The 20,460-nt window shown below is 28.1% G+C and overlaps 3 protein-coding genes across 4 annotated transcripts; 1 reads left to right on the forward strand and 2 right to left on the reverse strand.

Annotated features, from left to right (window-relative positions):
• Positions 1 to 8,462: 8,462 nt before the first annotated feature.
• On the reverse strand, positions 8,463 to 9,122 carry LOC107614824 (uncharacterized). Its single transcript, XM_021111690.2, has 2 exons — positions 8,949 to 9,122; positions 8,463 to 8,849 (listed from the first exon to the last, which is right to left on the reverse strand). Exons 1-2 carry the CDS (start codon positions 9,120 to 9,122, stop codon positions 8,463 to 8,465), a joined length of 561 nt encoding a protein of 186 aa, XP_020967349.2.
• A 33-nt stretch (positions 9,123 to 9,155) lies between these two features.
• Positions 9,156 to 9,883, reverse strand: LOC148543567 (uncharacterized). Its single transcript, XM_088498571.1, has 2 exons — positions 9,633 to 9,883; positions 9,156 to 9,546 (listed from the first exon to the last, which is right to left on the reverse strand). Exons 1-2 carry the CDS (start codon positions 9,881 to 9,883, stop codon positions 9,156 to 9,158), a joined length of 642 nt encoding a protein of 213 aa, XP_088354697.1.
• Positions 9,884 to 13,628: 3,745 nt separating this feature from the next.
• LOC107618265 (RPA-interacting protein A) lies at positions 13,629 to 16,805 on the forward strand. 2 transcript variants are annotated; one of them, XM_016320279.3, is made up of 5 exons: positions 13,629 to 13,860; positions 14,119 to 14,455; positions 14,669 to 14,760; positions 15,123 to 15,233; positions 16,578 to 16,805. In XM_016320279.3, exons 1-5 carry the CDS (start codon positions 13,750 to 13,752, stop codon positions 16,737 to 16,739), a joined length of 813 nt encoding a protein of 270 aa, XP_016175765.1. In that variant the 5' UTR covers positions 13,629 to 13,749; the 3' UTR covers positions 16,740 to 16,805. The 2 variants fall into 2 exon arrangements, with proteins under 2 accessions (XP_016175765.1, XP_016175766.1); XM_016320280.3 differs by lacking the exon at positions 15,123 to 15,233.
• Positions 16,806 to 20,460: the final 3,655 nt, after the last annotated feature.

Consider the following 20,460-nt stretch of genomic DNA (forward strand, 5'->3'; position numbering starts at 1 on the left):
GCCCAGCGAAAAAATCTGCACCGTCCCACCGAAACCCGCCAAAACTCATGGATTAGGCGGTGCAGGACTGTGGAGTAGGCAGGCTTTTTAAGTTTGGCAATCTCAAATTTCCAGCTCAACCCTCTTTTTTGTCGGGTTATGCGGGTCAACCTGATGGATTTTGGCCTGTTTGCCACCCCAAGTCCCCATCCATTTTCGGATGGCAGGTCGTGAGGATTTCACTAGTCCCCATTTAGCCCCAAAATATGAGTAATCCCTACAAATACCTTTTTTGGCTATTTTTGTGATCATCCCTATTACTAGCATTCATTGGTTTGTGACGTGGAGCTATTCTAGCCACTCAATAAATTCTCAAATAATCAAAGTTTAGGTTATATCATTTTTATACTGTCACATGTATCCTTGTTATAACAATATTAATAGAAGATAAATAGATAAACACTAAACTATTGTTTGAATATAAGATAAAAAATAAGAGGAAAGAAAATAGAAAGAAAGAAAATGAGAGAAAATAAAATGGAAAGAAAAGTATATTTTTTTGTGTGTGTTTAGATGAAGAAAAAATGAATGGAAAGAAAATAGAGAAAAAATTTTCTTTTGGTTGGATGGAAGGAAAAGTAAGAAGAGAAAAAATTACAATAGAGTAAAATTATATTAATATTTTTATATATTATATATAAATTATAATTCAAATAGAAACTCTGTATTTTAACCCGTGTCATGCATGTGATAAGATTGAAATTATAATTGAAGGATTACCATGTGTTCATAACACGCAGAGGAAGAAAAGAAAGTAATCCTTAAAGACCTATTTTGTGCTTAAACTTTATTCCAATAATATACAATATATAGATAAGATCTAAATACCTGTGTACGCTAGTAAAAATCACTTTCTCCTTCGATGGTACGAAGGCGCTATGCGTATCCACACCAAGACCAACCTTTACTGTCAACTCCTTGACCAATGGACATCTGATCTAAATTGAGAAACCTCTTGCAATTCTTTGTACGCCATAAAATTTTTCTCCAATAATCAGGCTCACATACGTTTATGTGTGTAGAGGTAACGGAGTAAAACTCTTGTTATTCTCGTCTGTATTGCATTCCTCTACTCTTGGCATACATATATATAGTATGAGATTTGTTACTGATTTTAAATTTGATTCTCAATTCAAATTTAAATCATATATTGAAATTCCAAATCTGAATCTTTCAAATTTTATGAATCATATCATAACTCAATTTGAAACAGAATCAGTTAGGATCTCATCCAAATTTAGAATTCAAATTTAGAAATGGAATAACTAATTATTCTCAAATCTCATTTAATATTCTCAATTATCATACTATTATTATATTTTTTGTTCAAGAATATAATAATATTTCATTTGAATTAATATAATTATTTATTCGATCAAATAAAAAAAATAATTAAATAATTATATATCAAAGATTAGAACACTCGTCAGTGTGTGACCCCATAGGTTCAATATTAAGCAGGTAGTAAATTAGTCATACTAAATTTACTAATCAAGGTTGGCGTCTAGCAACACTCCTCAATGACCCGGTAGTATGAAGTAATATATTTTTACTAAGAACCTCAGAAGAACAAAGTATAATTCCTTCCATCTTTTCAGCTCTTGGTTAACCTTTAGAGTATGGTTTAATTGTCAAACTCTAACTTGTTACCATTATTATAATGAACTGTGAATGACCTAAGAAACTTATTTCTTCATTCATTCAATCCCCTTGGCCAAGGTTTTATTCATCTCAGTCATTATAATCATAGAGCTCAAACTCTTTACCGAGAGTTGACGGATTCCTTATTAACTAATTATTAATTCTACAAGTATTTAAATCATACCCAATATCCATTCAACTAGCACTCTAAGGTATTAGGTGTCCGGAATCAAAGTATAATAAATACATTGTTAATTACTATGACAGTCACAGGTCAAAGGAAACTCTATTACTATGTTCATCTTGAGAATATCCTATTGACAAATATACGGTAATTATAACCATTAGGAATTCCCAAAGTGAGTCAATTCAATGGTCATATCTCTATATGCACCATCTATATATATAATTTAATAAATGAGATATATTAATCTTCATCCAATGAAGATCATTATATATATATATATCTTTTCAGATTATTAATATCTTTTTTAATAATTCTATGACCAAGAACAATTTAAATTAAATTATAAAAAATTTATCTCTCAATATTATGATCACTATCACAATGATAAATCTCTAAATTTAATCAAGGACGTTATTATATTAACATTTTAATATAATAACAATAACAAATTATTTGACACGTGATTGATTGGATTGTGGTCATACTACTTATTTCCAACAATCTCTCACTTGCACGAGAGCCAATAATGATAGATTGGATCTTGGGCATACTATTATCACAATAATCTCCCACTTGCACTAGAGCCAATCAATCATGTGTATAATTTTTTAATGCACATTTGTATTTATCAAAACTCTTTTGACCTTAAACACTTTTACTCTTGAGCATGTTTGTTTAACCTTTTGTAAAATACACCTAGTACATAATAAATATGACGTTTTCTCAAAATATGAAATCTTCCACTACAATAGTGCATAATTTTATTCTAAGGACAATCCTTATTGAACATGATTATAAAGAATCTAAGTAACCATTAGATCTATCTTTATAGAATTGTATCATTTATACAAATAGGCTACTTTTTCAAAAAGTTAGTTTGACGATCAAACATTTTATCCTTTCAGGAGAAAGTATATCCTCTATTGAGTGGTATACAATTCTAATAAAAGTAATTGTACCCCCACTCTTTCTTTAAGATGGAATCCTTTTTCTAAAAAGGAGTTTAACATCTTATCACAGACACTTTGTCATAAGAAGAGTGATAAAAATAATCTCATTATTTTTTAGGGCAACCAATAAATCTCATTTATTGGACTTAATATCAATTCTATTATTGTGCAATCTCTTAACACATATAAGACATCTCCAAACTCTAATGTTCTTGAGTTTCAGCTTATGCCTTATCCATATCTCATATGGGTAAAAAATTGATTTAGTGAGAAATTTGTTAATTTAGCAATATTTCTAAAACGTAGCCCAAATATTTAACAAACAGTGATTTTTAACTAAATCAAATTCCATGTTTCTTTAAACATGATGGAGTACATAAAGTACTAGTATTTGTGCGTTGAGAGAATCTCATTCTCTATTCATCCGCATATTAACAGTTTTTTTTTTCTAATAGTAATGTTTTAATTTTTTGTTTTTCTTTTTTTTTTCACGTATCTTTCTTTTTTTTTTTTTAAATAGTGATATTTTAATATTTTTTTTCTTTTTTTAAATATATTTTTCTTAATAATTACGTTACTAATCTGAAATATAAAATGAGAAAAAAAGGTGATACATATATCCAAGAAAGAAAATAAACATAAAAATAAGAAAAAAAATTTATATTAAAAAATGTAACAATAGTATATTAAAAAAGAATAGTCGTAATATATAAATTGAGTCAACAATTTAAACTTATCTAAAACTAATTTAATCAAATACCAATATTAGAAATGAATTACTTAAATAATATTTAATCTATTCTAGTCCTTAGACACGTATAGATTAGAGTCATTCTCGTAACGACAACGAACTGAAACAACATCGTAAGTTCGAACATTTAGAATTTGTGCAAGTTCAGATCATTCCTTTGTTCTTTGAAAACCTTCCGTGATAGAGTTGAATCGAAATTTCTTTTATGGAAAAAGAGTTATGGAGATGACTTTGATGTGTTGGAGACTAAAATCCGGAATTCACTATTTATATTTGAGTGTGACATTCATTAAATCCAAAAGACCAAATAAAATAGTATCTTTGATTTTATTCTCATTTAATTCTAAATCAAAAGTAATAATAACTTATTTAATTCAGCATTTATAATAATAAATGAGATGAAATAGCTTAATTTACTATTATAATTAATATATGTATTGTCCATAAATAGATTAGAAAATAATAATTTTGTAACAAAATAATCATTCAATTTGAATTACAATTAATTAATTGATAGAAGTTATAATTAATTTATTATAATAAAATGAATTTAATGAGTTAAAAGAAATAAATCGAAAAATACCATCATAAACATGTTACGACAGTTTTATCATTAAGTGCAAAAATTTAATTTTTACATAATAGAATAGATATTTATAGATTATTATATTAAACACAGACTAAAAAAATACACTAAATAAAATAAAAGTATCAATAGTAAAATATAACCTAAAAAATCACTTAAATTAAAAAAGAATCTGTGATGAATTATAATAAATCTATATATGAGAAGTAAAAGTAAAATAAACAATTAAAATTAACTAAAAAGAGCAATTAAAAAAGTAAAAGAAGATAGAAAAGATAATGTGTGGCCGTGTGGGGTAGATAAAAAATGTATTGCAATAGAAGATTAATATAATTAATTAATACAAAGGATGAAAGAGAAAAATCAAAATACGATCTTATTAAAAAAATTTCAAAAAAATATTTTAAAAAAGAACCTATTAATCAACTTTTATATAAATATTATAAAAAATTTAAATTATCTTTAAATAAAATAATAATACCCTTAAGAATTATTAATCAAAATAAATAAAAAAATTAATATAAAACAAAATCATAAAAAAATATTAACAAAATTAAGATAAAAAACAAAAATAAAAAATTACAAATATTTTACCTGAAGTAGAAAATAGAGAGAGAAAAAGGATATATAAAATAATAAGATAATAATTTGAATTAATTGAGTTCATTTATTTCATTGCTTTATATATTATTTATTAAATAATTTAATATTTATCTCGATCATATTAAATAATAAATTAGTTATAATTAATTTGGTTTAATGAATCAAACAAAATTTAAAATAATTTGATATTTACTCTAATTAAATTAAATATTTGAAGTTATGATTAATGTAATTTAATGAATCAAATAAAATATTAAATGATGAAATATTTATCCTAATCAAATAAAATTACATAATTGATTAGTTATAATTAATGCAATTGAATAAATCAAACACATTAAATTGAAAAATAATTTAGTTAATTTGTGTCTTAAGGACACATTTTAAAAATATTTATTTTTTAATAACTTTTATAAAAGATTTTTTATAATATTTTTAACCTATGGTCTAAAGGCACAGTTATAATAACCCATTAAAAAGTACTTAATTAGTTAATATAAATAATTAATATAATTGATTTAGTTCAATAAATTAAAAGAAATAAATGTGAAAAGAAGAAATAAAGAGAAAGTAAAATTATAAAAATGTATATCCATTAAAAGGTAATAAAAAAAAGTCCCGTTTAGTTTTTATTTATTAATTATTAATTTATTATAATTAATTTCACAATATTTATTACACATTATTCATTTTATAAATTAATACAATCAATTTATTGATATTAATTATCGATAATTAATTATAATTGATATAACTCATTTTGCTATACTTTCTAAATAAATAATTAAAAATGCACGTCTCAATTTTTTGTTAATGTAAAATAAAATAAAATATATAAATTGAGTAGATATAAATCTAAAAATTATAAATTTTATTAATAACTCAAATAAATTAGTACCATAAAATTAAATTTGATGTCTATTTTAAAAATAATTATTGACTTTTTATTCTTTTAATTATTAATAATTTAAATAAAATAATATCCTATAACTTATTTTGTTATTTATTTTAAGTAATTACTAATATAGTTGTTAGTAATACCCAAGTGTATATTATCAACATAATTTTATCACGGGTATTTCAATCTTATCGTCATTGCAATTTTGTACCGTCTTACTTTTTTTAATTGTTATTATGTTATTAGAATTGTTAAATAATATTAAACAAATTCTTTAAAAATAGAAATAGCGATGGAACCTTGCATAATTAATTCAATAAAATTAAATTTAAACAAATAAGATGATTTAATTAATTATATAAATAATATCATATTTATAAATATTAATATTGAAAATAGTCTCACTAATGTAAATGATCAATACAATAATTATATGAAAAAATAATTAATTACATAATTGCATAATTTTCAAGATCATATATAGTTGAATCTAACGGACAAATAAAAAAATATCTATATGATAATGTCCTAATATTTTAGCATACTATAAATCATATTATAAATTCATATATCATATTATAATTTTAAGTCAACTCCTTAAACACATTATAACATAAACCATCTAAAAAGATACACCAAATTAACGAATATAACATGAGTCACAACATACACTGTAAATTGTCACGATATTTGAAATAAAAAGAGCATCAATACAGAGAAATCAATGAATATATATAACTAAAATAAAGAGCAACAAAGAGACACAAAAAAAATAAAATAAAAAGAATCAATAAAAACATTAACATATAAACCACATACTCGAACAATGTATATATTAATTGTGAATCACAAAAAAAAAAAAGACAATATATATATATATATATATGAATTGAAGTACACATGACAAAATAGAATATTACAAAACAAAATTATAATAAGATTATTTAAAAACAACATAAAAATGACAAATTTAAGAAGTTAAAAGAAAAAAAAAGTGTGCGCCTAATAATAAGCAATTAAAATAAACAAAAATTTAAAAAAATATATAAAAAAATAAAATATATAAATAAAGATAAAAGAAACAAAAATTCAATAAATTACAAAAATTGTACCTAAACACGAGAGAGAGAGAAAAAGGGAGAGAGAGGGAGGGAGAGAGAGAAAAGAAAACAAATGAGTAAAAAATATTTGATCCAGTATAAATAGATGGTATTGAAAAAAATAAACTAATTAAATTAATTCATATATTTCGTTATCATATTTATTATTTATTAAATAATTCGATATTTACTCCAATCAAATCAAATAATTAATATAATTAACTAAATTAATTAATTGATATAATTAATTATAATTAATCAATTCATATAAATTATAATAAATAGTGAGATTTAAATGTCTAATCAAATTAATTAATTGATATAAAATTATAATTGATTTGGTTTAACGAATTAAATGAAATAAATTAGGAAACACCTTAAGAGCATGCCACATCAGTTCTATTATTAAGTGTAAAAGTCTGATTTTTATATAATAGAATAGATAGATAGATAATAAAGATATTTTGTTAAATTAGTATAATTGTGCATTATTCATTAAATATTAATTGTAATATTGTAATATAATTATAATAAATATATTTTTCTAAAATAAATTTATTTAGAGAAATATAAATTGGTTATTAATAACCGGTGCTATTATCATATAATTATCATATATTATTATTATTATTATTATTATTATTATTATTATTAAAAATATTTTCGATTGATAATTGATAACTAGTTTAATAATGCATTAAATATTGATTTTATATAACTATAATAAAGATATTTTTTTAAATTAGTATAATTATGTATTATTACTTAAATGCTAATTATAGTATAAGTATAATAAAGATATTTTTATAAAATAAACTTAGAAGCGAAATAGTGCATTCATTTTGGCGGAAAAATAGATTCATGTGAAATCGACACCTCACTTCCATTAGTTGGGGGAAAAACCCAATTTTAATATATTAAGTAGATAAGTAGATTATTGGTTAAATATATTTTTGTATATTACACACTAAAAAAAATTTACATATTAGTAATTCAATATGTATAAATTATAATATATATTATAATATATTAGTAGCAATTAATAAATAAGTTCAAAAAATAATAAAAACGTATAAATATATAAATAATTGAAAAGTTATTAAAAATTATAGGTTTTGATTAATTTAAAAAATAATAATTATAAAAAAAATTCTTGTTTTGACTCTTTTTATAATAACAATAACAATTGAATAGATTTTTTAAATAATAAAAATTATTAAAATAATATGAAAGACGAATTTTTAGTATATTACTAGTGTATGAATCTGTGCTGAGTACGAAAAAATTTATAAAAATAAAAAAATTATATGATTAGATATTTTAAAAAAATACAATAATTATTATTTTAAAAAATTTATAAAATTATGATCAAAATTAAAGTTTAACTTAAAAATAATGAGTAATAATCATTTTACACTTTTTTTTAAGTAAAATAATTATATATTGATACAGAATTTAAAATAAAATTAAAATATTTACATTAGAATTCTATTTTTTCAAAGACTTCTCTATAAACAACATTAATGGTTGAATTTGCAGACATTCCTACGTGATTCATAAGTAAAACTTTTAAACTTCTCTTACTCTTAACTCTTGAAAGTGTCACATATAGTTGGTCATGTGTAAAAACTTATTTGGACAAGTACAATCCAACATGAGATAAAGTTTGTCCCTGAAATTTATTAATTGTCATGGCAAACGATACGATTATGGAAATTGTCTTCGTTGGAATCTAACTGGGACGGTTTCATTTGTTGGTACTATATTCATTCTTGGAATCAAAGCAATATGACCAACATTGTTACCCATGAAGACTTCACATTCTATGACATGATTTCCAAACTTCCTAACTTGTAGCCTTGTACCATTACAAAGACCACTGGATTGGTCAATATTCCTCAGTAATATCACCGGAACACCAACTTTGAATATTAATTTATGTGGAGGCAAACCAGAGCAATTTATGCTATTCAGTAATTCAGGACCATAGAGATCTAGTTGACTCTCCATATTCCCTTCATCCATACAAATCGAATCTGAACTGAGATATAATTTTTTTCCTCCAGGAATGATAGCCATAAGATGGTTGTTGACCTCTTCAACAATGTTCCAGCATGGGAGTCAGTATAGTTCTTGCTTTGAAAAAATCATTTGAGGACATGTTATCCAAAATATTTGGATAAAAAAATGAACCAACTCATCAAATGCCTGGTCCGAAGAAAGAATAACAATATCTCCTGGAAGACATATCTTAGATTCACCATCCATATTGTTACCTATTAGACCATCACCAACTTTCAATAACCACTCACCAAATTGCTCTGTCTCCTCTTGATCTGAAGCAGTCGTCCCTACAGAGAGTCTCATGTTTTTTGTTAGTTTGAGCACCTGACAAAACTTTTAAAGGCAAGACGAATTCACGGTTAAATGAACGATATCTTGTCTCGATCCTCGTAGAATAACAGGAAGAAATTGTCTAAAGTCTCCACCTAGTACAACCACTTTTTCTCCAAATGGCAAATCTTTGTTATATGTTAGAGAAAATCTCATGATATCACCCAAGCATTTATCAAGCGCTTCATAGCAATACCTACTAACCATTGGAGCCTCATCCCAAATTATAAGTTTGGCTTTCAATAGCAGCATTGTTTGAGGGGAACCAGGTTTGATGTTACATACAGAATACTCAGTTATATTCAGCGGTATTTTGAACCTTGAGTGTGCCGTTCTTCCATTGGAAAGAAGTAAAGATGCAATACCACTTGAAGCAATGTTTAACACAATATCACCCCTTGAGACAGACATAAGGTTCTAGAGAAATATTTTTTCAGTACTTCCATGACCAAATACAAAGAAAAAATCCCTTAATCACAATACATAGTTGTAACAATTTTATCGAATGCATATTTCTGCTCAGGTGTTGCGATGGCTAACATATCTAAGGCATTTTTCTTTAAATCATCCCTGTTAAAGTTTAGCTCTTCCCTAATAACCCTTTCGGTTAACAAAGAACTATCAACTTCAGTTGCTAAAGGCATAGGAGGATAGTCTTTCAAGATTTTATCATAGGAATGTAAGATCTTGTCTATATCTATTAAGCACAACTGCTTAATCTCATCATCTGACATGGTTAACTCTGCATATTATACGATACTATAAAAATTCAATCAAACTAAAAATGATCAATAATGAAGAACTTTTATAATTGCAATTAATAAAAACTCACCCCTCATGTTCATCACGGTTCTCTGTCGATACAAAATATCATCTGAGAGTTCATACTAACATCTATTCCAAACATGTTCTGGTCTTGAGATATTGTTGAATGTTAATAGAACGACAAATAACCTCCTAACATATGATCCTGAGGCCCATGAGCTTGCTTCCTTAATTGCATCCATGAATTCTCTGTCATCTTGCAAAGAGTCCAAGGGTAAAGCATGCATCTCTATACGTAGCATAAATTGTTCCTCCTACTGTTCTTATATCTCGAAGATTCATACATCCTCTTTGAGTATTCAAGAGAAGTCGTTGGTAATATTCTTCATTTTTGCTGCAAAAAACTTGGTTAAAACCCCATTTTTAAGTTGCTAAATAGATTAGGCTACGCGATTTCAATTATTATGATGGCAATCATGCATGAGAATTAAGTGTTATTTAGAAAAGGGTTAAGATTAACAACAAACATGCATATGTGTTAGTCATGCTCTTATTATGTTTCTCTCTTTTTTCCCCTCTATATGCATCTTTATTTAATGTGATTGATTTAGTCTAAAATTTTGAATGTTAAATCAGTGGAGGCTATACTGCTTGGCTCCCAACAGTCAACACTACCTGGGGATGCTTGGCACAAACTTTTCTAATACAAACTTCTCTTGTTAGTTGTCACCCATACGCGAGGAGGAAATTTAAGTCTTCAAGATGAGAATAATAAACAAAGAAGTAAGAAATAATCTTATTCATATGCAAAATCTTTTATATTTTTCATGATATATTACTACTTATTTCTCTTAATTCCTGCTTTTGTTTAGAAATGAGGAAAAAATAAGGTGCACACTGTGGTTTCAATTGGGGTCTAACTGCTACCTGTTACAACCAAGCCCACAAACAACCCTAAACCCAAATAAGTAAACAAACCTAACGACCACTCAACGACATAAAGAACAAAACCGTCGCGCCGTCACGTGCTCGCCAGTCGCCATCGCCACCAACCCGTCGCGCCGTCACATGCTCACCATTAGAGTAGATTAGTAAAAACGATTAATAACTATATTAGAGTTGATACAGTTAATGTTGGGAATAATACACCATTCCCCCTTGAGAAAACACCTTTGACAGAGAAATAAAATAGACACAATCACAACACAAGAATTTAACATGGAAACTCCAATTACCGGAGAAAAAACCACGGTCGTTGTCAAATGACAACCAGAGAATATCACTATGTGAAAATTGTTACAACACATAGACTTCTTTCTCTCACCGGCACCCCAATACACCCACACTCTCTCAAAGCAAATATCTAACTACACCTCACAACACTCTCTAATAAAGAGTACAGAGGAAAAGAAAAATCAGATACAAGCTTAAAGTGTTTCTGACTGGTGCAAAAACAAATGGAGAACTTAGCCTCATATTTATAGCCTAGGCCACCCACTCCATTTGCTATCCTGAGCAATGTGGGACTAATTCAACCAAATCCTAACAGTTAACACCGGTGTAAGAAAAAACGAACAACACATGACATGCTACTTTTTTAATTAATCAAATGATTATAATTCAAAATAAATTTTAACAAAACAACTTAAAATTATAATTTCAATTTTATCACGTGCATGGCATGGGTTATTATACTTGTATATTTGTAAAAAAAGAGTGCTAGGAGGCAGCAGAATTTGTGATGTTTAGCCATCAATTAGTCATCATCAATATTTTTAATGGTGTGAGATGACATCTAATGGTGTAGGATTAATCATTTTCCTTTTGATGATTAAGGTTTGGTTTGGTAAAGTTTTTTGAAAAGGTGCTTATACTTTTTAAAAGCTCAAGTTCCTCATTTTGTGTTTGGTAAATCAAAATGATCATGTGCTTGTTCTTGTAGCTTTTAAAAGATCGGGTACTTTTGAAAGCACCTAAGATAGAGTTTTCCAAAGTTGGCTTGTACTTTTCAAAATTTAAAAGTCTAATATAACCTCATATGGTTAACTAATTTTCAAATTTAATGCTTACATTTATGTCTATTATAGTATTTTTAAATTTTCAAAAGTTATTTTACTAAACGCAATTAATGTTGCTTGTTTTTATTAAAAACTATTTTTTATTTGATTTACCAAACATAAATGCTACAACTTTTAAAAAGTCATCTTTTAAAAGTTAACTTTTATAAGCTACCTTTAAAAAGTAAAAGTTTTATCAAACTAAGTCTAAGTACTGACCAGATTTCAACAAAAGTGCTGGCGTTAGACTTTCTCTTTGTAAAGACATATATTTAAGTTGATAATTATAATCTAATAACTATGCACCTCACTTCTGGCACCGGATTCGATGGTCCCAAAATGTTTGGACCATTAAATGGTTCCATAACAAAACATGTTTTTTAAGTTTTTTTAATAACTGCTAAATAATCATTTTTTAATTTTAATTACAAATTAACTCCATATATTTTATTTAATTATAAAAATTATTTTTTATTTTATAAATTATTATTTTATCATTCATCTATTATGTTTATTAACAATAAAAAATAAAAATTATAACTAATTAGATCTTCTATTAATCATAATAATTTTTTGGCAATCCCAATCGATTAAAAGTTTATCTTTGATCTGTTACATTCGTTGAGGGTTGTGAAATCGTGTTTCTTAGAAAATCAATCGATTGGATTAACAAAACAATCGATTGAATTTCAGGTTTCCCAAAACTCAATCGATTGGACTTCAGGTTATCACAAAACAATCGATTAAAACAGCGTCTGAAGCTGAGCTTGTGAATGGGAAGAACAGGATGATAGATCGGAGGATTCAAGATGCTTATATTCAAGCTATTCGGCGAGCAAAGAATTTTATCTATATTGAGAGTCAATATTTCATAGGAAGTGAATTTGATTGGAGTCGTGTTGTGAATGGCATGGAATAAAAGGACACTATTTATGAGGCATTGAATCTGATCCCAATTAAGGTTTCACTTAAAATTGTTAGCAAGATTAAAAAGGGGGACAAATTTGTTGTGTATGTTGTGATTCCGATGTGGTCGGAGGGTCAAGAAGAGGAACCGTTCAGCACATATTATATTATCAGGCGAGGACCATAGAGATGATGTACAGACGCATTGTTCAAGCACTTATGGAAAAGGGGAATGCAGCGGATAATAAGAAAATTAAAGAAGAAGCCTGGAAATATTTGTCATTCTTTTGCCTCGGCAATTGATTGATTTTTGGGCAAACCATACTGCCTTGCAACTTTTAATCGATTATTTTTTGTGATAACCTAAAGTCCAATTGATTGAGTTATGGAAACCTGAAATTTAATCGATTGTTTTGTTAATCCAATCGATTGATTTTTTAAGAAACACGATTTCACAACCCTCAATGGATGTAACGGATCAAAGATAAACTTTTAATCGATTGAAATTGCCAAAAAATTATTACGATTAATAGAAGATCTAATTCGTTATTGTTTTTGTTTTTAATTATTAATAAACATAATAAATGAATAATAAAATAATAATTTATAAAATAAAAAATAATTTTTATAATTAAATAAAATATATGAGATTAATTTATAATTAAAATTAAAAAAAAAAACTATTTAACAATTATTAAAAAATTTTAAAAATATATTTTTATTATGGAACCATTCAACGTTTGGACCATCGAATCTGGTGCCCTAACTTTCAACCCGAACAAGCTCTAAATTGTTGTGTCAGCATTTTAATGCTGATGAAAAATTGAAGCGCGGAAGTAATCCAGCGCGGAAGCAGGAAGGGGTGAGCGGCGATGGGGAAAGAAGGTATCACGGCACCATTGGACTCACCTTCTTCAACTGGCAACCCTACCCTTACCCGTCCTTCTCTCAAATCTCACTCCCAATTCAACTGGAAGCTCAAGGTTCCTTCCTTCTTCTTGTTTTTTTTTTTTCCCCTCTTCCACCTCATCAATCATCATCTCTCTACTATTGTAATTGTTAATCAACCCTGAAAGAAATTCTCAAGTATTCATTTCTTAAACTCTTTGAAGTATGTATGTATCCTCTTTGGACGCGATTGATTGAATTCCCATCCTAAAAGATAAAACTGAAGCAGAAATCCTAGTATCAGTGTGAATTTGAATATGAATATGAATGACATGTACAATTGCCAATTTCAGCTTCGGGAGAACTGCTACAATAGAGTGAGAGAGGACAGAAGTCGGTTACTGTGGAGACTGAGAACAAGCACGCTCAAAACCTCTCATTCTCAACAATGCAGTCCACAGCAGCAAGAGGTTGATATCGTGAGATCCGCATTCGAGGATATTGTCTCCGATGAATTCCAGAAAATGAAAGGCAACTCCACCGACACTCGTCTTTTTGATTCTGAGATGGATGATATATGGGAGTACGATGGTGTTCATTCCTCTTGCCAGGGTCAATGTGAAGACATTCTCTTAGAAATGCAAAGGATATTTTATGAAGATCTCGATTCCTACCCACCCATGCAGCAAGGTAACGAACAATGATGCCATAGTAGCTCTCGCTTTCTCTCATGTATTCGGTTATTCACCTTCGTTGTATATTTGTAATTCAAATCTAGGCTATTTGTTTTATATTGGTGGTATATACCACCCTCCTTGTTTCGTTATGTGAATGTTGCTGCATTGCTTGTGTTTATGTTTGATTCCATTAACTGTCAGTTGTTTATGTCCTTTTTTCCTGCAGGTTTGGAAAATGAACTTGATACTTGGGAAGATGAAGTGGATGAGTATTTGGCAAGTGCAGTTTTTGAGCATATGCAGCTAAATGAAGATAAGGTTTGAATGCCACATGACAATTTCATCCATAATTATCAGCATTGGTAACTGACATTAATGGATAAATGCACACCCCAACACAGTGGTACTATACTTTCATGTCTGGATGCTATTTCTGTGCTATGTTGGAAATAACAAAATAGTAACATCATTGATCTATTTTATGAAGATGTGGCAGTCTTAGTTGTCAACTACCTAAATATTTCCAGCAAAGCACAACAAATGGAGTGTTTGTGTATCAATGATGTGTATTTATTTGCATTGTCATCATACTAGATTTAACGTAACAAATGCGAAGAACCTAAAAGTTAGTCTCCTTTTTCGTATAGTTTGAGTAAAGTCCCTGATTTGGTTGATATTAGGCCCACAAAGAGGAGATTTGGTGTCCTATTTGTAAGCGAGGAGAACTTAAAGAGGATCACAAACTTATATACTGTACTCACTGTGAACTTCGACTAAACAAAGCCAGTGAGGTACTTATATGGTTATATTTCCCTTCTTTGTTGTGACCTTTATTTTTGCTCCTCTCTCAAATGATTTCTTTTATTTCACTTTTAGACAAGATACTCCCAGACTTAACATTGGATGCCAGACTTAGCATTGCAAATTTATTTATCTTATCTCTGGAGATTTCTATTTGTTTCATTGCTGAATGCCAGACTTAACATTATGCTTCAGGATCCAAATGTGGGAGAGAAATTTCCTGGGAGAGATAGGGAATTGACCATCTTTTGCTTAGAAATTACATTTGGGATTTGTTTGTTTGGAGTGAAATAGGAGGGAAATAGATGGTGGGAGGGAAGAGAATTAGAAAATTTTCTTCTTAATTTTACTTCAAAATTTGAAATTCCTCTTCCCCCTTCTCTATTTCCCTCCTACTTCACTCCAAGCAAACAAAGCCTTAGAGTATATGATAGAGTTGCGGCCAGTAACAGGTTTGGGCTATTTTTACAAGAGAAGAGATAAGTAGCACTACTCTATTAGCTGATAGTTAGCAATTCTAGCTTGGTTTAGCTGGCTGTTGGTTAGTTGGCTCTACTTCTAAGTTCTAACTACCTATGAATAGCTGTATTGTAGTTAGTTTTGGTTTTATGCTTTTCTGTTTTGTCCATTCAGTTAGAGCTGGAGAGAATCTCTCTCTCTCTCTTTCCAAGTTGGTAGTTCCAACTGTCTAAGAACACCTTCTAGGGACTGCAATTTGCAATCCCTGTTCAGCAATAAAGTCCTAAACGTTCTGCTAGCTCCTGCTTCTATGAACTGGTATCAGTAGCTTGAGGATCCTGGTGCTGAATAGTTGTATTGTTGTTAGTTTGGGTTTCATGCTTTCTGTTTGTCAATTCTGTTAGAACTGGAGAGAAACTCTCTCTCTGTGTTGAGTTGGTAGTTCCATCTGTGTAAGAATTCCTAGGGAGTGCGATTTGCAGTCCCTGTTCATCAATAAAGCCCCAACGTTTCTGCTAGTTCCTGAAGCTATATATAAAAAATATCCGGTAAATAGGCCACAGTTTTTAAACCAAACGAGCCCATCTTTTTGCGGACAGCAGAGGGATCCCTGTAGAAAAATCTATGGGGATTGATTTGTACTTCGAAGGGAGGGTTCAGACTTTGGGATTCCATCAGCTATATTGATAATTCGATTGCCTCAAATAGTTCATTGGATTGCTGTGCATTGTTATGTATTTTTGGATCCATTTTTCTTTCGAATTTTCTATTGCTTTTACAAATGTAAATAGGAGACGGACCAGCCAGATGAACTACTGCTTGATGCTATTATTTTAAAGGTTTCTGACTGCCAGTGGTCAACTCTGTGATTTCAGCTTACTTTGGGATTCTTACGAGAGCGGCTAGCTGAAGCCCACACAGAGCATCTGGACAGGGGCTGTAGGTTGAAGCCCAAATTTTGTGTAAAAACACAGTTTAGTTTAACTGCATTATACATTTCATGTGAAGGTTGTGAAACATTTGAGGTTGTAATTTGACAGTTTCGTTATTTATGGTTTGGACTGTTGTATCAGAGGTTCAACACGCATCAAGATTTTTCTGCCTTTTTTTGGTTTTTCCTTTTTCTTTTTTCATTGCTTTTGGTGGGAAGGACAATGATTGTGCAGTAGACTAGAGTAGAAGCTAAGAACCAATATGGGCAGAGCAAAAAAGGACGGAATAGGGTAGGCGAACTAATTCACATCTGAATATTCAAACTGATCCCAAAGACCTTTACCGTTTACGGTTTACCCACTCTCTTTTTACTTGAAAGAATTAACTCGTTACTAATAAACTAAGTTTAAAATATATAATATTTAAACATGCTATATGCACACAAAAAATCGAGTACAAAATATATATTGAAATTTAAAATATATTAGTAATAAATTAAATAATATATATTTATACACAAATACATAGTAACTTATTTAGTAGCTGATTTTTAGTGTGTTCAGTATTCTTTATTAACATTATTGTTCCAAAAAATTGCGTGAAACAATGTGATTTGGGTCTAAACGTGAGGTTCAGACTACTTTGGATGAGGGTTTCGACGTCTTTCCCAATGTGGTAGTGTCGTTCAAGGTCTTTGAATGAGGATGGTGGGTAATACTTACAAAGAATTCTAATACTTAAGTTAGCAAGTATTTTAGACAGGTTTAAGTGAATTGAGATTAATAAATATCTACATTTGATGGGATATTTATATAGTTGGCCGATGACTTGACCATCAGTCTGGAACTCTTCCACTTATAGTGGTGCGTAGTTACTTTCCAATGTTTATAGACTTATGCCACGTTTCAAGTAGTGGACGAGCTTATAGACATGCATCTCTTAGTGTAGTTGAGAGGCCTTTCTTACTGTTCAAGTCAGGGCGGGCTTGGACCAAAAGATCCGCACTCCAGGTGAATTAGGTAGTTTTGTAGAATGGATCTTCTGGTCTCTTGTTGGATTTTGTAGAAGTGAGCTTATTCACTTTGGTCTTGGATCTGATCGTAGGTTAGGATATGAACAGTGCACCTGTTCGAAGTCGAGTTTATGCAAGTCGGGCCTCGAGCAAGCAGGTAATTAAGTCGTGTATTTAAAACTTAAATCTCAAAAAAGTGGCACTTATTATGTCTTATGCTATTTTTACAACTTGTTTTTCTCAATATGATTAGGTTGAAGAAGTCAGCTGACTCGACGTAATTTAATTGACATGACATTTCGTTTTTTTGTAACTGTTCGCGTACCTTTTCAGTTCCTTTGATAACTGTGTAGTATTTAGATCATGATAAAATTATTTTTTTCCTCCTCTTAGGTAGCGTTTGTTTTTGGGGGCAGGACACGGAGACATGGACAACACTTATTTAAAAAGTGTTTGGAAGGAGAGACATGGACAGTGGATATATTGTCTCCGAGACAGTTTTTTATACTTTTGTGTCTACTCTTTCACGAAGGACAATGATGGACACGAGATTTGGAAAAGTGGACACAGACAATTTTATAAATTTTGTTTTCTTTTTTTTTTCACTATTACCCCTTCTTATTTTTCATATTGTCTTGTTCAGAGATACTTTTTTCTTATTGTTCTTCCTCTATCTCTTTCTTTTCCAGGTACTCTCTCCTTTCTGTAGAATTTTTTATTGGGGGTAGATAATTCTTTTCTTTTTATCGTTTTACTTCAATAACATTTTAACCTTATATTATATTATTTGATTTGTAATAAAAATAATAACAAAAATAATTAATCTTAAAACTTTTGAAAGATAAATATTAGAAAAAGTAAAATTAATCTTTTAAAATGCTAAAAAGTAATTTATAAATTGTAATTGATTTTATATAATTTAAAGAAAAATAAATTTTTTATAAAGAAAAATCAGTTTTTAGATAAAAAATTAGTTTTTTTAAAATAAAAATAGATTTTTATATGCAAAAACTAATTGTTTTTTCATGTAAAAATGGATTTTTTTAAAATTAATTTTTTATTTAAAATTAATTTGGCTTATTAACTTAAACAAAAATTTTTATTAATCAAACTCAAATTTATTTTTTTTGTTAATCTTAACCATATGTATTTTTACATATTAATAATAAATTTTAAAATAAAATAATTATATTTATAAATTTTATTTTAATATAAATACTAATATATTTTTTTATTAAATTTTTTGCCTCTTCAAATATTTTTTTCAAATTCCGTTTGTACTCCTACGTACTTTCATTTTTTATTAAATTAATTTGTATTGATGTAGAAAATTTAGAATCACAGGGCTATTTTAATTATTTCATATAATATTTTAGTCTTGTTCATGTGTATCCAAACATAATACTAGACATTACATTAGTGTCTTGTCCATCGTATCCAAACACAATACACAAAAGATAATTTTTAGTGTCTTCGTCCTATTGTCTCCGTTTCAGTGTCATGTTCTGTCCTGTCTCTACAAACAAACGCAGCCTTATAGCTATATAAATTTGGTTCCTTTTCCTATTTTTCTTTTTCCTTCATCTTCTTTGCACAAACTTTTCTTCTTCTCTAACACACGGAAAACTCTTCTTTTTCACTAAAGCTATTCTTCTCTTCCCAACTTTCTTTCTTTCATGCAAACTTTGGTGTTGCCAAATTTCAGGATCACACTTATAGTATTTCTCTGATTCTTCTTCACTTCAAGGTTAGTGCTTTTCCCTCCTTTATGTATACATTCGCATAATCATAGAAAAATTAATTTTAGCGAGATAACAATATGGTATTTAGTTACCACATGAGTATTTTTATATATAAAATTATTAATCAATTATGTATAGTTTCTGATGAAAATAATATATTCAACATGAATATTATTTATTAGGTAAAAGATAACAAATTGACAAAGAAAATTAATTACAATGAGTATATTTATTTTAAAAAATATTTTTTTATATAATACTATAAAAAATATCATGGTCATCCTGAATTACTACATATTCAACTTCCATCAACAGTGATAGAATGCCTAAATTGAGACATTTTTATACTATAATATTTGTCAAACAAACAATTAATGAAACACTCATCCATACATTCTTATTTTGAGTATATTTATACATAAAAAAATGTTGAAATAGCAAAAGTGATAAAAATGATGTTTTTTATAATTTTGTGTGGCTATCTATATATAGAAGACCATAAGACTATGATTATCTAACAAAATTAATTTTATTTATTGCATTCAATTAAGTAAAAAACTATCTTATTTTATTTTAGTCCTTAATTCACATGATTTAAATTTAGCTCAATATATATGATTTGATTTGATTTAATTATTAGTGAAAAATATATTGAGAATCTATTTTATGCATAGATTTGTTATTTTAATGATTAATTAATTAATCTAATTAATTAATTAATATATATAATTAGTATAATTAATTTGATTTAATAAATTAAAAAAATAAATTAAAAAATACTAACAAAACATTAAAAGAAATAAATTAAAAATACTACCAAATCAATTTGATATAAATTATAATAAATTATGTGATATTTAAATATCTAATCAAATCAATTAGTTGATATAGTTGATTTATCATAATAAATTGTATTTAATGAGTTAAAAAAACAAATCGTTAAACACTCTCGTAAGCATGCATGTCACGTCAACTCCATCATTAAGTGCAGAAACCTGATTTTTATATAATAGAATAGATAATAAATAGAATATATGAAAATATGATACGAGCCATATTTTAATTATGAAA

The sequence above is a fragment of the Arachis ipaensis genome, chromosome B9 (genome assembly GCF_059453495.1).
Source record: "Arachis ipaensis isolate K30076 ecotype BB chromosome B9, ASM5945349v1, whole genome shotgun sequence".
Classification (NCBI taxonomy): domain Eukaryota; kingdom Viridiplantae; phylum Streptophyta; class Magnoliopsida; order Fabales; family Fabaceae; genus Arachis; species Arachis ipaensis.